Below are 14152 nucleotides of genomic sequence, written 5' to 3' on the forward strand. Positions count from 1 at the left end.
GTTTAGTTGGCAATAATCTTCATAGTTAATCCTATCAATTATGTGGAGTTTGCTCATTAATGTCTCATATGTTGATGAAGACTGTGATTAAAGGAGTATCGCAATATAAGATAATGGTTACTAGACAAATTAGTTGATTGCAACATGATCTGAAATTATTGCATGCTTGACAAATTAAAATTAAGGAAAATAAAAATAAGGGGAGAAATTCAAAAATAACCATATTTACAATTGTGGTCATTCAAAAATGTGAAAATGGCGCGTAGTAGCCACTAATTAGGTGTCTTTAATTTTTATCCACTAATTATAATGCTCAGCAAATATAGCCACTACTAATAGGAAAAAGACAGTTTTACCCTTTCTTCAATGCATATATTACCCAAACCCTTTTTTTTCATTTAGAAGAGGAAGATTTGAGAGCGAATCTTTCAGGGCAAGCTTCGTGTGTTCTCAGCATCTGTATCATCCTCGCATGCAAAGGAGCTGCGGTTAATCTTTCTCCTTCTTCATCTTCTCTGTCATCTTCTCTGAATCGATCGATCGAATTGGTAGTTTTTTTTTGTTTAATGCATTTTTGTGTTTCTATATGTGTAATCGCGATCAATGTCGTGTCAAGTATGTGTGAAATTTCAAAGATGATCATTATAAGTTGATTCAGTGTCGGAGAAGTAGCGTATTTTTTTGATGTTGTTACTCAGGAATTTTTGGTGTTGAAATGTGAAATGTATTTGTGGTTGATTCAATATATTTGATTAGGTAAGGACATTTCATAAAAATAGTCGTATAAATTCATAAGCTTACCGTGTTTATGAATTTTTAGTTAACTGTGTTCATGAAAGATAAGGACCAAACGACATTAACTTTTGAAGTTGGAACTCAAAGTTAAGGACTGAGTGTTCTTAACTTTTGCACTTGAAACTTGAAGTTAAGGAGCAAGTGTCCTTAACTTTGGAACTTGAAAGTTGAAGTTCAGGACTAAATGTGCTTAACTTGAAACTATAAGTTAAGGACTGCCTGTCCTTAACTTTTTTTAACTTGAAACTTGAAGTTAAGGACCAAGCGTCCTTAACTTTTGAACTTGAAACTATAAGTTAAGGACTGCCTATTCACCTTTTTAACTTGTAACTCTAAGTTAAGGACTAAGTGTCCTTAACTTTTAAACTTGGAATTCAAAGTTAAGGACTGTCTGTCCTTAATTTTTTTTAGCTTGAAACTTGAAGTTAAGGACTGATAATAGGCGAAATCTAGGTGATTTAGCTATTGTTTATGCATCCGTTTGATTATATTCCGATGACATATTATGGTTAATTGATGAAAAATAGGCTCTAATTGTAATATGTATACATTGCAGGATGAGGAGCCTAAATGATGCTTTCAAGAGGAGATTGGAATGATTTATGAGCAAGAACAACCCCTAGGAGTCGAATGTGCGCAAGGGCGAGACGGAAAAATGGACAAAATCGAGCTACTGTAGCGCGCGAACTACTGCGCGAAGTTTGGAACTTCGCGCAATAGTTCGCGAGTGTTTCTGCCTGGAAGCCAAGATAAGCGCGCGAACTATCGCGCGAACTCCATACTTCGCGCAATAGTTCGCGCACTACCGACCCGGAGAGACTTTATTTAGGGGTAAAATTGGAATTCCTTCTTAATCCCACTCAACTTACATAAAGCAAAAACTCCATTATTGAAGGGAGATTAGATCTTAGAGGGAGAAATAGTTTTAGAGAGAGGAACTTTTTGAGGAGCTTCATCTTGGAGCTAAGAAAGGAGAAGAAGAACAACATCTTGGAGCAAGGATTCAAAAAGTTCTTCTAAACTTTCTTCTATTTGTTTGTTAATATTATGTTTAAAACTTTTATTGTTGATTTTTGTGTGAATATGAGTAGCTAAATACTCTAGTATTCTTGGGTCATGGATGTTAGATAATTATATTACTTGAAGCTTAGACTGATGATCTTGAATTTATCGTTATGGGTTGTTTATTTGATTCTGCTTCTAATTATTTTATTGCGTAGCTAACAGTGAAATATTATTTACGAATCTTGAATTAAACTTGAAAAAGGAAATTCTTGATTGCATATAGAATCAAATAGAGCAAGATCCGAATCCTGGGCATCAGGTGAAAGATTCGCAATTAAGATAGAACTATACTTAATTGCCTTGCTTGGTTGAGAAATAGGATTTGTAAATGCATTTGAGTTAATATTAATACCATAGAAATATAGGTATTAATTTAACTTGAATAGATGCATAAGAACTCGAAAGATTCTTATGAATATTATTAACCCTATAATCAATAACCTGGATAATTCAATAAATCCATCTTAAGCTAAAATAGTAGCATAATTTCTAGCAAGTCCATGACCCGAGAATATATTTATCCAAATTGTTATAAAAAATATTGTGTAATTGGTGTAGTAATTTTGTATTGAATTATTGTTTAATTACTAGGTAAATTGTAAATTAGTTCTTTATATATTTTGTGATAATTTAGCTTGAATTGATAATTGTTTGAGTCTACAACAGTCGAGAAGTTGATCACAATTCCTCGTGGGAACGATACTCTACACACTACTCTATTACTTGTCGATAGTGTACACTTGCGTGAGTGTTTTGGTCGCAACAAGGACCAAGTATCCTTAACTTTTGAACTTGAAACTATAAGTTAAGGACTGCATATTCACCTCTTTAACTTGTAACTCTAAGTTAAGGACTAAGTGTCCTTAACTTTTAAACATGGAATTCAAAGTTAAGGACTGTCTGTCCTTAACTTTTTAACTTGAAACTTGAAGTTAAGGACCAAGTCCCTCCAAGTAACTGTAAGTCCTAATCTTTATTTTCTTTTTCCATCTTTGTAGTGTAATAATGGAAGGAGATCGTGTGTTCAAATTTGATGTTTGGCGTAATTTTATGGTGTATTGGAAAGGAGATTTACAGTATAAGGAAACAATCAAAAGTTTTTGTCAAACAGGCAGTGGAAGAAGTTGAGAGATTGTATTTTTGGCAACTTCTTCCGATTACAAAGTGTGAAGTTCTGTGGTAAACTTATTCACTGTATTTTGCTTTCAGAAATTGTAAATAATGACCCTGATTTGATGACATTCAAGGTTTTTGACCGTGAAATTAAGTTTACACGTAACATATTTCATATAATTACTGGTTTGAAGTGTTATTCCTCACCGAACATCAAAAGTTTACATGAAAAAGAGAATAGGCTTTCGAAAGTTTATTTCCCCGGAAAGGATAGAGTTGAGTTGGGTGATTTGTTTAATTTTATTACTAGTCACCCATATGGTACAACTACAGCATTTGTAGGCAGCGATGATGATGCTGTGAAGTTGGCAATAATTTATTTTATTGAATCTGTTTTGATGGGCAAGCGGAAGAATAGGAATGTGTCCGAGCAGATAATGAAAATTGTAGACGATGATGAACTCTGCTCTTCTTTCAACTGGGGCTCTCTTTCTTATGAAACATTATTAAAATCATTGAAGAGTTGTTTGAAGCTGAATGAGACTCAGAAAGAGAAATACAAAGATAAAGACAAGGATAACTACACTATACTTGGCTTTCCTTTTGCCTTTTGTGTTTGGATTATGGAAGTAATTCCTATTTTCCAAGAAAAATAATTTGTGAACTTCCATGAATCTGGTTATCCTCGGATGTTATGTTATTCGAAAATAAAATCTCCACAGTTTGATTCTCTGTGTAAAAAATACTTCCATAATGAAAATGTAAGTCAATCTAATTACTAGCTATTTTTTGTTTATTTATTTTAGTTCTGAAAACTTATGTTTATTTTTTGTTATATAATAGTTGTATAAGTTGATCGAGGTATCACCATTTATTCCTGTTGAAGAAGATACAGAGCCTCTTAGTATGGAGGAGCCAATTTCTCAAGATCAAAGCTCAATGCCTTCTTCCACACAATTTGATGAAGTCATGCTTAAGGAAATTTTTAAAGTAGGTTTTCTGCCTTTGAATAGTATTTGTTTTTTATTTGATTATTTTTTGCTTACAAGACTTTTTTGTTTTTATGTTTTTTGATTTTAGAGATGCACATCTAGATGATGAAACTGAGAACGTCACTGATATTGGGAAAGGTTAGATATAGATTTTGAAATTTTTTTCATTGAAATTTATATTCAATAGCGTAATACATATAAACGTTTTTGTGATTACAAATATTTGTAAAATCTATTGATGGAGTGGAAGTTCAAGATGTAGGAGAATATCAAGACCAGGAAAATCCAAAAGAGACAGGAGTAACAGAAAAAATTTGTAAATGTGGATTGCAATCTCAGGAGAATTTAGAAAGTCCATTGGGAACAAGTGTCAGTGAGATTGTATGCAAATACTTAGAAGGAACATATGATCTGTCTACACCTCTATCATATAAAGAAAAATTTGGAGTTCAAACTTGTGCCAATCAAGGTTAGATAAAATTTTCATGATATATTGAATGTTAGTTTTAATGAATTATTAGAATGGATATTAATTGCGTAGCGTTACAGAATCTTTTAAAGCTGCAAGGGAAGAAGCTGGAGAGAAGTATCAAGAGAAAAATGGAGTACAATCTCAAGAGAAAAGTGAAGATAATGATGTAATTGGGATGATCTTGACCATTGCAAACGGTTAGACAGTATTTTTTTTAAATTTTATAAATTGTTTGTTTTAATCAAAGATTAGTGACAAGTATTAATTGTATTAGGTGTTGTAAATATTTTGTAGAATCTTGTGAACTTGCAACTGAAGAACATGGAGAACAATTACAAGATAAAGAAAATGTGCAGCTGGAAGATAAAGAAAATGATGCAAGCAATATTTTAGCTGAATTGTCTCTTGAAAAAACACAAGAAGGCAGTATGAACAAGACAGGTAATGATTGTATCCTAAATATTATATTCATAATTGAAATTCTGTCTCTTCATTTGATGACTTGCATCAAACTAATATATTTATATAGTGTTGCCTGCAGAGGAAAATAATGATGAAGATCTTAACCAATATATGAGGAAAAAAAGAGATATAGTATTGGTTATGATGGTCCGTCATTTTCTATTCTTACTCCTACTCCTCCAAGTACACAAATGAGCATTGATGGGGGTTTTGCCTATGGAGGTTGAAGGAAATGTTGAAGAAGAGCTTGGTCGAGGTAAAAGGAACAAGGAGCTTAGTTGGCAGTTGAAATCTCCTTTTGATCAGGAAAGAAAAAAAAAGGAATATCGATGGCAGACAATCAAAATACTCCCAAGATTTCAGGCTGGATAAAATCAACATATACTCGTAGGTGTATATTTCATTATTCCACAGATGATGCAAAATTATTGAAGAAATTCATTTTGTGGTTGGGCAAGGAGAAAAGGAGAGGTCGCAAAAAAGAGTAAGTCCCTTAATGTATTTCAGTATTGATATTGAAATTGCTAAAGTTAAGTGTCCTTAACTTCTGTGATTGTAAGTCTAAGTTTAGGACCAAGTGTCCTTAACTTTTGAATTTGAAAATCAAAGTTAAGGAGCTACTGTCCTTAACTTTTCAACTTGGAAATCAAAGTTCAGGACTAAGTGTCCTGAACTTTTGAACTTGTAAGTCAAAGTTTAGGACTATGTGCCCTTACATTTCTAACATGTAATTCAAAGTTAAGGACTGCCTGTCCTTAACTTTTGAACCTGCAAGTTAAACTTAAGGACTGTTGTCCTTAACTTTTGAACTTGATACTCAAAGTTAAGGACATACAGTCCTTAAGTTTTGAACTTTGAACTCAAAGTTAAGGACAAAGTGTCCTAACTTTTAAACTTGTAAGTTTAAGTTAAGGACCATGTGTCCTTAACTTTTGAACTTGAAACTCAAACTTCAGGGTCAAGTGTCCTTAGCTTTTGAACTTGTAATTCAAATTTAAGGACTACCTGTCCTTAATTTTTTAACTTGAAAGGCTAAGTTCAGGACTAACTTCTAACTTTGATATTTTTAAAATTTTCGGGGGACAAACTGATATATATGCTGATGAGAATGGTGTGAGAAAGAATCCATACAAATTTTATCATCAAAAAATCAGTAGCAAAATGTTCTTCATTGAGCTTTCAGATAGTAGCTTTGTACTTGATAATAAGGTTAGATAATTTGCAAGGCATTTATTTTCTTTATTCTTAATTTATCATTTTTAATTATTTTATGACTGATGGATTTTTTTTATTTTTTGTCTTTTTATGAAGCATATTGACATTGCCCTATATTATCTGAGAAAGAAGGAATACTACCACCCTTGCGACCATTCTTTTCGTTGCATAACTACTGATATTCTTTTTGATAACTATATGGTGCTTGTGTATAAAGATTTCAGTGAAGATGCTACTGGTGACTTTTGGTGTGCTGGTGATAATCAGTTATTTCTGACACCATATGTGTGGGGGCAGTCGTAGATGTGGAATTGCTTGGACAAAGGTTGACAAAATCTTTTTTCCGTGTCGGCTTCCTTCAGAAGATGATAATGCTGTGACACACTTTCTTTTGGGGGTATTGGACTTGAATCAGAAAAAGATTGATGTATACGATTCCTTATATAGTGAGTCATATGATGCAGGAATGAATCACATGGAAATGTATGCACGTATGATCCCCAACTTGCTAAAGTTCTCACAGTTTGACAAACATCACAAGTCTTTTGAAAATGCCTTCAACAAATTTGATATTCAGTGGCAAAGATCACTACACCAAACTGGATCGTATGTGTTGTTATTTGTTATATTATTTATATGTACTTTAAGTTTATTGTTTAATTCACTGCATATCTTACATTTTTCCTTAGGACTGATTGTGGTGCATTCCTGATCAAGTATGTGGAGTTGTTGATGATTGGAAAGAATGTGGAGAAATTCCAACCTGAAGACATAAAAGACTTTAGAAAAGAACTTGTCGCAAATCTTTGGGCACATGGTGAGTGGAAAAGAAATTCTGGTTATGATACACCACCAAAAAATGTTGGCGATGACTATGAGAGTGAAAATGAAACTTGTTGTCCAAAGGAGTTGTAGTTTAGTTGTAAAGAAAGTTAGTTGTGATTGATCTTTTGTATAAAATTTCTCTAAAGAATCCATATGAATTCTGCAAGTTCAGAAAACTTCTGAAATATTTTGTAAATTCCTCAAAATGCACTTATATTTTGTTTGCGTAGAAAATGTTTTTGTCACAGCTATGCAAAATTATAATTTCAGAAGTAATATCAAGGCATCATGTCATTAATTTCTTTTTTTCTCTCAAGTGTTGATTTGTCCATGGAGTTTGTTAGTATTAGTTCATGAATAAGTGTAATTGAACTTCAAATTGAAAGTTAAGGACCAAGTGTACTTAAATTTTGAACTTTGAACACAAAGTTAAGGACTGCATGTCCTGAACTTTTGAACCCACATTTCAAACTTAAGGACCCATGTCCTTAACTTTTGAACCCGCATGTCAAACTTAAGGACTCATGTCCTTAACTTTACAAAAGTTAAGGACAAACAGTCAATAACCTTTGAACTTTGAACTCAAAGTTAAGGACTGCCCGTCCTTAACTTTTGAACGTAAAATTCAAACTTAAGGACTGTCTGTCCATAACTTTTGAACTTGAAACTCAAAGTTAAGGACAAACAGTCCTTAACTTTTGAACTTTGAACTATAAGTTAAGGACTGCTTGTCCTTAACTTTTGAACCCGTAACTCAAAGTTAAAGACTGTTTGTCATTAACTTTTGAACTTGAAACTCAAAGTTAAGGACAGACAGTCATTAAGTTTTGAACTTTGAACTATAAGTTAAGGACTGCGTGTTCTTAACTTTTGAACCTGTAACTCAAAGTTAAGGACACACATGTCCTTAACGTTTGAACCCGCATGTCAAACTTAAGGACTCCCGTCCTTAACTTTTGTAAAGTTAAGGACAAATAGTCAATAACCTTTGAACTTTTAACTCAAAGTTAAGGACTGCCTGTCCTTAACTTTTGAACGTAAAATTCAAACTTAAGGACTGTGTGTCCATAACTTTTGAACTTGAAAGTCAAAGTTAAGGACAAACAACCTTTAACTTTTGAACTTTGAACTATAAGTTAAGGATTGCGTGTCCTTAACTTTTGAACCTGTAACTCAAAGTTAAGGACTGTCTGCCCTTAACTTTTGAACCTGTAACTCAAAGTTAAGGACTGCATGTCCTTAACTTTTCAACCTGTAACTTTTAATGTTTGAACTCAAAAGAAATAAAAAGAAGGTAAGCAGAAAGAATTTTTGTAAATTCAGACATCTGCTCAAATAAGAATAATCTAAATGAATCCAATTTATAGCAAAAACGTAAAAGAGTCGATAAACATAAGTGGATATATATATATTATTCTCTATGTTTTCTTGAAAATGGATGGACTGCCGGAGAATATATACAAATTGTTCTATTATGACCAATTCTTCTGCAACGACCACATTTGAAAGTTATTTTTGATGACTCTGTAGCTGGAATGTGCCTTTTCTTCTGCCTTCTACCTGGTGGCACTTTGAAATCTGGAGGTTTAAGAATTTGTGACTTAACACTCTCTGGTACAATCCAAGAATCAGTATGTCCTATAGGATGTATTTGTAATTCATATGTTTTCAGCCAAGATTCCTTTAAGTACTAGTGCGAACAAAAGTTGGACTTCTTAATGTTTCTCTTCTCAATAGCTGCAATTGCATGTATGCATGGTAATTCATCAAATTGAAACTGAAAACAATCATATGTTCTTTTGTTTAAGTCCACTAAGAAAGTTATTCCTTCTTCTTCAACTATAGAACGCCATGAATCAACAGGGAAGACCTTCAATGTTGAAAAATTATAAGTTAGTACATTATGTTAAATTATATTAAAATCATAAGCTAAACATAGAACATAATACTTACATTCAAAGTAAATGCTAAATCTATTTTTTTCTTCAATTCTTTCTCTACCCAATAAGAAACATCATAAAAAGTTCCTTCTGCTTCGTTTCTTCTTTCATAAAACCAACGTTGTAGCTTCACTTGAATGAAATCCATCATTCTTAATATAGGCAGCTCCCTTGCTTCTAATAGGACAGAATTCATTGACTCAATTATGTTTGTTGTGAGCATGTCATATCTTTGTCGTGGACTACAAGAACGTGCCCACCTTTCCGGTGGTTCTTCCATCAAGTAGTCATAAGTCTTCTATCTACTTTTGCTATATCTGACATGTATAGATCAAATTCTTTGCGCCTGTATACTCTTGCAGTACTTTGGAAAAGTTTTATGACCTCACTTTTCACCTTCCTTCGCTTTAGGGTCTTCTCCAAATGATAGATGCAAATCCCATAATGGCTTTCAGGATATACCTTTTCTATGCCATATGCAATAGCTTGATGCCTGTCTGATAAAAAAAATAAATTCTCACGGCTCCCAATTGCATTGCGAAGCTGACTAAAGTACCACTCATAGGAATTGTTATTTTCAGATTCAGCTATTCCAAAAGCTAGTGGGAAAATTTGGTTATTTGCATCCTTTGAAACTGAAATCATTAAAACACCAAAATTTTGACTTCAAAAAGTTGCATCAATAGCAATCACTCGTCTACAATGATTCCAACCAGCTATTGATGATCCATATGCATAAAACATATAAAAAACTTGAAAATACAATATAAAATAAGGTTAACATAAGTTAAGGACAGGTAGTCCTGAACTTCATATTACAAGGTTAAAAGTTAAGGACAGACAGTCCTTAACTTTGAGTTTCAAGTTATAAAGTTAAGGACATGCGGTCCTTAACTTTGAGTTCAAAGTTCAAAACTTAAGGACAAATCACTCTCTAAGACTTGAATACCCAAAGCTTGTTCGTTGTCAATCTCTATAATGGTTTGTCCTTCTACTTGAATAGAATCAAATGTTTGAAGCACCTCTTCAGTTATTGGTTGAGCTTCAACCATATCTATTTCCATTATCTGTTGGCATTTGTCTTGATTGTCATGTTGAGTTTATCTATTGACATGTGTTTGTAGCACCTCTTCAATTATTGCTTGAGCTTCAACCATATCTATTTTCATTATCTGTTGCCATTTGTTTTGATAGTCATATTGAGTTTCTGTGTAGACATGTTCATTGCTCGTTGATCCAAAAACTCTTTCCGAAATATCAACAATGAAACGACGGCCCTTGACGAGTGAATGCGTTTTTAGTAACTCTATACATGTGTGAAGATCTAAATCTTTGGATACAAGCATTCCCTTGCTTGTTCCAAGGTTGATATCAAACCATATCACTGCTTCAAACTTATGTCTATCCAATTCAATAACTTCAAAGATCTGTTTAATGAAATCTTCAAACCGAATTGCCTCAGGTACCAGAACAAGTTTTGTTTGATGATCAAGATATTTATAGTCTTCAGTCCATCTACCATTAAAAGCAACTATAATGCATATTGTTTCCATCCTGCAAGTCAAGAGGATGGGAAACTCAGGACATATTTTATAATGCAATCCTTGTATAATTAAGAACATGTACTGTAAGTTCAAGACCAAGTTAAGGACCAAGTGTCCTTAACATTTGAACTTGTAATTCAAAGTTAAGGACTGCATGTCCTTAACCTTTGAACCTGTAATTGAAACTTAAGGATTGTCTGTCCTTAACTTTTGAACTTGGAATTCAAACTTAAGGACTGCCTGTCCTTAACTTTTGAACTTGGAATTCAAACTTAAGGACTGTCTGTCCTTAACTTTTGAACCTGCAAGTCAAACTTAAGGACTTATGTCCTTAACTTTTGAACCTGCAAGTCAAACTTAAGGACTCCTGTCCTTAAAAATCAGGACACTATGTCCTTAATATTATGTGCTCAATTTTTATAGAAGTAACCTGTAATTCAAACTTAAGGACAAGTGTCCTTAACTTTTCAACTTGAAAGCCAAAGTTAAGGACCAAGTCTTCTTAACTTTTTCAATTTGAAACTCAAATTTTAGGACTTAGTGTCCTTAAATTTTTCAAAACAATTTGCAAAACTATGACAGTATGTCCGTAATATAGAGAAGAACAGCAACAAAGTTAAGGACATTGTGTCCTTAACTCTTTCAATTCAATTTGCAAAATGAGGACACTATGTCCTTAATATTATGTGCTCAATTTTTATAGAATTATCACAGGACGCGATGTCCTTAACTTTATCAATCCAGAAATTCAAAAAAAATCAAATTACTAATTACTGTATAAAAATCAATAGAAATCAGAAAGAGTATAACTATTTCGAAATAAAAATTAATAGAAAAAACATAAAAGTATAACTTACTGTAAATCTATGCCGATTTTTGGATGAGAATGTTGAATTTTTGAAATCGGAAGAGAATCTTCTTCAATTTTAACGATCACAGTGAAGTTTTGCGCGTCTGGTGATGTTGTTGCTGCTCGTTCTTAAATGCGTAGGTATAAGTTATAGCAGAAGGGTATTTTCGTCCAGTCAGCTATAAGTTTACTAAATCAGTGGCTAAAGGCTAAAAACATTTAGAACACTGGCTTTAAAATAAAGACAGGTGCTGTTAGTGGCTATTTGTGCACATCGCCCTTAAAAAATAGCCACAGTTTTAAAAGTAATCGAAATTTAGCCACTTTTCATGTAAAAATAAATTTGATAGAAAACATTGTTCAAAATCCGAAAAATACTCCAGCATAATATACTGGAACTCCAGAATATACTGGAGTTCCAACATAAGTATACTAGAACTCCATTATATTATACAAGAGTTCCAGTATAATATACTGGACTTCGAGCATAATATACTGGAGTTCCAGTATAATATACTGATATTATGCTGGAAGTTCATACACATGTGCTCCAATCTCCAATATATTATGCTGGAACTGTCCTGCGTGTTGGAGTTCCAGCATAATATGCTGGAAGTTCATACACAGATGCACCGATCTCCAGTATGTTATGCTGGAACTTTCTGTGTTGCAGCAAAATACTGGCTATTTTTTAATGACTTTGCAAACGCTGACTATTTTTCAATGACCAGTTCGAAAACTGGCTAGCCCGTGTTATTGTTACAAAAATAAGTTGGCTTTTAGCCAAGTGTACAAAGTGAATCAAGACATAGTCATATGAGACAATTATTTACTAATTGTGTAAAATTATTATTGATTTTATAATTGTAAGATCAAAACAAAAATTGACTAATCTTTACAAGGAATATCGGATGTACCAATGGAAATTATTGTCCGGGAAATAAATTATCAGAATATAGATGGTTTTACCGAGGAAATCATTAGAAATGTGAAAATATTAACTTCTAAAATTTAAAAAATTATCGGCGAACTACATTCGTCAAAATCTGACAAAAATGTCTTGTGCCAAATTGCGGTTTGACATAAAGTCCATCCAAAAATGTGAGAAATATTTTTAATGGAACAAGTCGTCGATAAATTAGTATATAATAAATAAATTATAAAAATATGTTATCAAGGAAAAACTCCGTAAAAAAATAATGTTATTTATTACTATTTTTCAATTAAACTAGTTAGTTAATACTTATTTTTATCACTTAGCTATGATAAATTAACTGATCTGATATGTGCAAGAATATTTTTTTTTTTTTACCCTACTATCATCTTGGAGACTCTATTCTTTGCTTTATGCTCTATTTGAACAAGTGAAAGAAACCTTTCTCACTTATATTGCTTGGACCCTGCAAAAATATTACTATTGTATTGTGTCCGATCCTCAAAAGAGTTCGACACGTATCCAACATATATTTTGGAGATTCCCGATAAACAGTTACATAAAATGAAAGCAAAATATAAGTTGCCTGTTCATAAGAAGATGTATCAATTTTTCATCTGATACATCAAATCGTGGAGCTCGTTTGGCCACAATTTTTTTTTTTTTTTATATTTTTCTAAAATCGGCATTTGGCCATAAAATTTTCAATTTTCATTTGAAGATGAATTTTAAATTTTTTTAAAAATTTTAAAAATTCCAAAAAGCTATTTTTCAAAATTTACACTTAAATCACTCACAAAAATTCAAAAGTAACCCAAAATTATATTCATGTCCAAACACAACTCTAATTTTCAAATACAATTTTTACTTTTTTTCCGGGATTTTACGTTTCTTATATCCAAACGCCCACTTGATATATAGATAATGTTGCAAGTACTAGCTATTTTTCTTTAACTAACCCTCCATAGACGATCGAAACCATTTCTCTGATACGCTAACCAAAGTCCAAGGTTTGGAATTAAGAAAAATCCTAAGTTAGAATTGCGTTATATTATATAATGTGGTGATCAGAAGTACTCTAAACTCGAAAAAACATATTTCTCTACCCAAGATGGCCAAGACTTTGATGACTCTATTTTTAGTAGTCGCCTTCTTTATCATTCAAATGTACATTCGAACAACAGAACACGCAACCTGCGCTGATGCCATTGTTGAACTAAATTACGAAGCAAGAACAATAAATTGCGTGTACCTTATTATGCGCATATAAAAATATTGTAATTGCAATCAAGAAATTGCTACCAAATCTACTTTTAATCACTAAGAAATAAAGTTAATCTTTCACTAATTAAATACCCTAAGTTGTGTGTGTTTTTCGTATAGAAAGATTAGTCAGAGAGAAAATTCCTACCGCTCAAGAAGTTCTGTATTTTCTCTTTAACATAAATAGGCAGAGTAATAGCGGTTAAGGAAGATAACTCACCACTCCATTTTGCACGTTTATTTTAGTGGGAGTTTGTGATTGTGTGGTAACTTCTCTTAGCCTCTCTTACTTATCTCTCCTAACCGGATTGGGTCAGCTCACATGGAGCGACCCACGATCCATAATGCAACAGTTGTCAAGAATTCTAAAAATAAATTTTTATTTTTACTTGTCACTGTTTGCATATCAAGAGAAAAATAATTTATTATTCCTATTTTGCCCTTAGAATTAACTACTTACTCCAAATTATTTTTCAAATCCATTAAGACTATACACCAATTAAGATGAATATTATGGTAAATTGTGCACTTTATTTATTATTTTTTAAGAGGTATGCAAAGTTAATATTGGATAAGTAAAAGTGAATGAAAGGAGTAATAAGTAAAATATAAAAATATGCTATCAACGGAAAACTCCGTCAAAATTTTATGTTATTTATTATTATTTTCAATTAAACCAATT

The 14152-nt window shown here is 32.5% G+C and overlaps 1 protein-coding gene across 1 annotated transcript; it reads right to left on the minus strand.

Annotated features, from left to right (window-relative positions):
- Positions 1 to 8629: 8629 nt before the first annotated feature.
- Positions 8630 to 9159, minus strand: LOC138880177 (uncharacterized). Its single transcript, XM_070159849.1, has 2 exons — positions 8893 to 9159; positions 8630 to 8809 (listed from the first exon to the last, which is right to left on the minus strand). Exons 1-2 carry the CDS (start codon positions 9157 to 9159, stop codon positions 8630 to 8632), a joined length of 447 nt encoding a protein of 148 aa, XP_070015950.1.
- Between the last annotated feature and the right edge of the window lie 4993 nt (positions 9160 to 14152).

Source organism: Nicotiana sylvestris, chromosome 10 (genome assembly GCF_000393655.2).
Source record: "Nicotiana sylvestris chromosome 10, ASM39365v2, whole genome shotgun sequence".
Lineage (NCBI taxonomy): Eukaryota > Viridiplantae > Streptophyta > Magnoliopsida > Solanales > Solanaceae > Nicotiana > Nicotiana sylvestris.

What these genes read in the sequence shown, in the direction of transcription:
- LOC138880177 (XM_070159849.1), bottom strand. Translation starts at nt 9,159, where the DNA reads ATGGAAGAACCACCGGAAAGGTGGGCACGTTCTTGTAGTCCACGACAA. An exon ending in ATTTAGCATTTACTTTGAAT is followed by an intron (nt 8,810 to 8,892) that starts GTAAGTATTATG and finishes TCAACATTGAAG; the next exon opens with GTCTTCCCTGTTGATTCATG.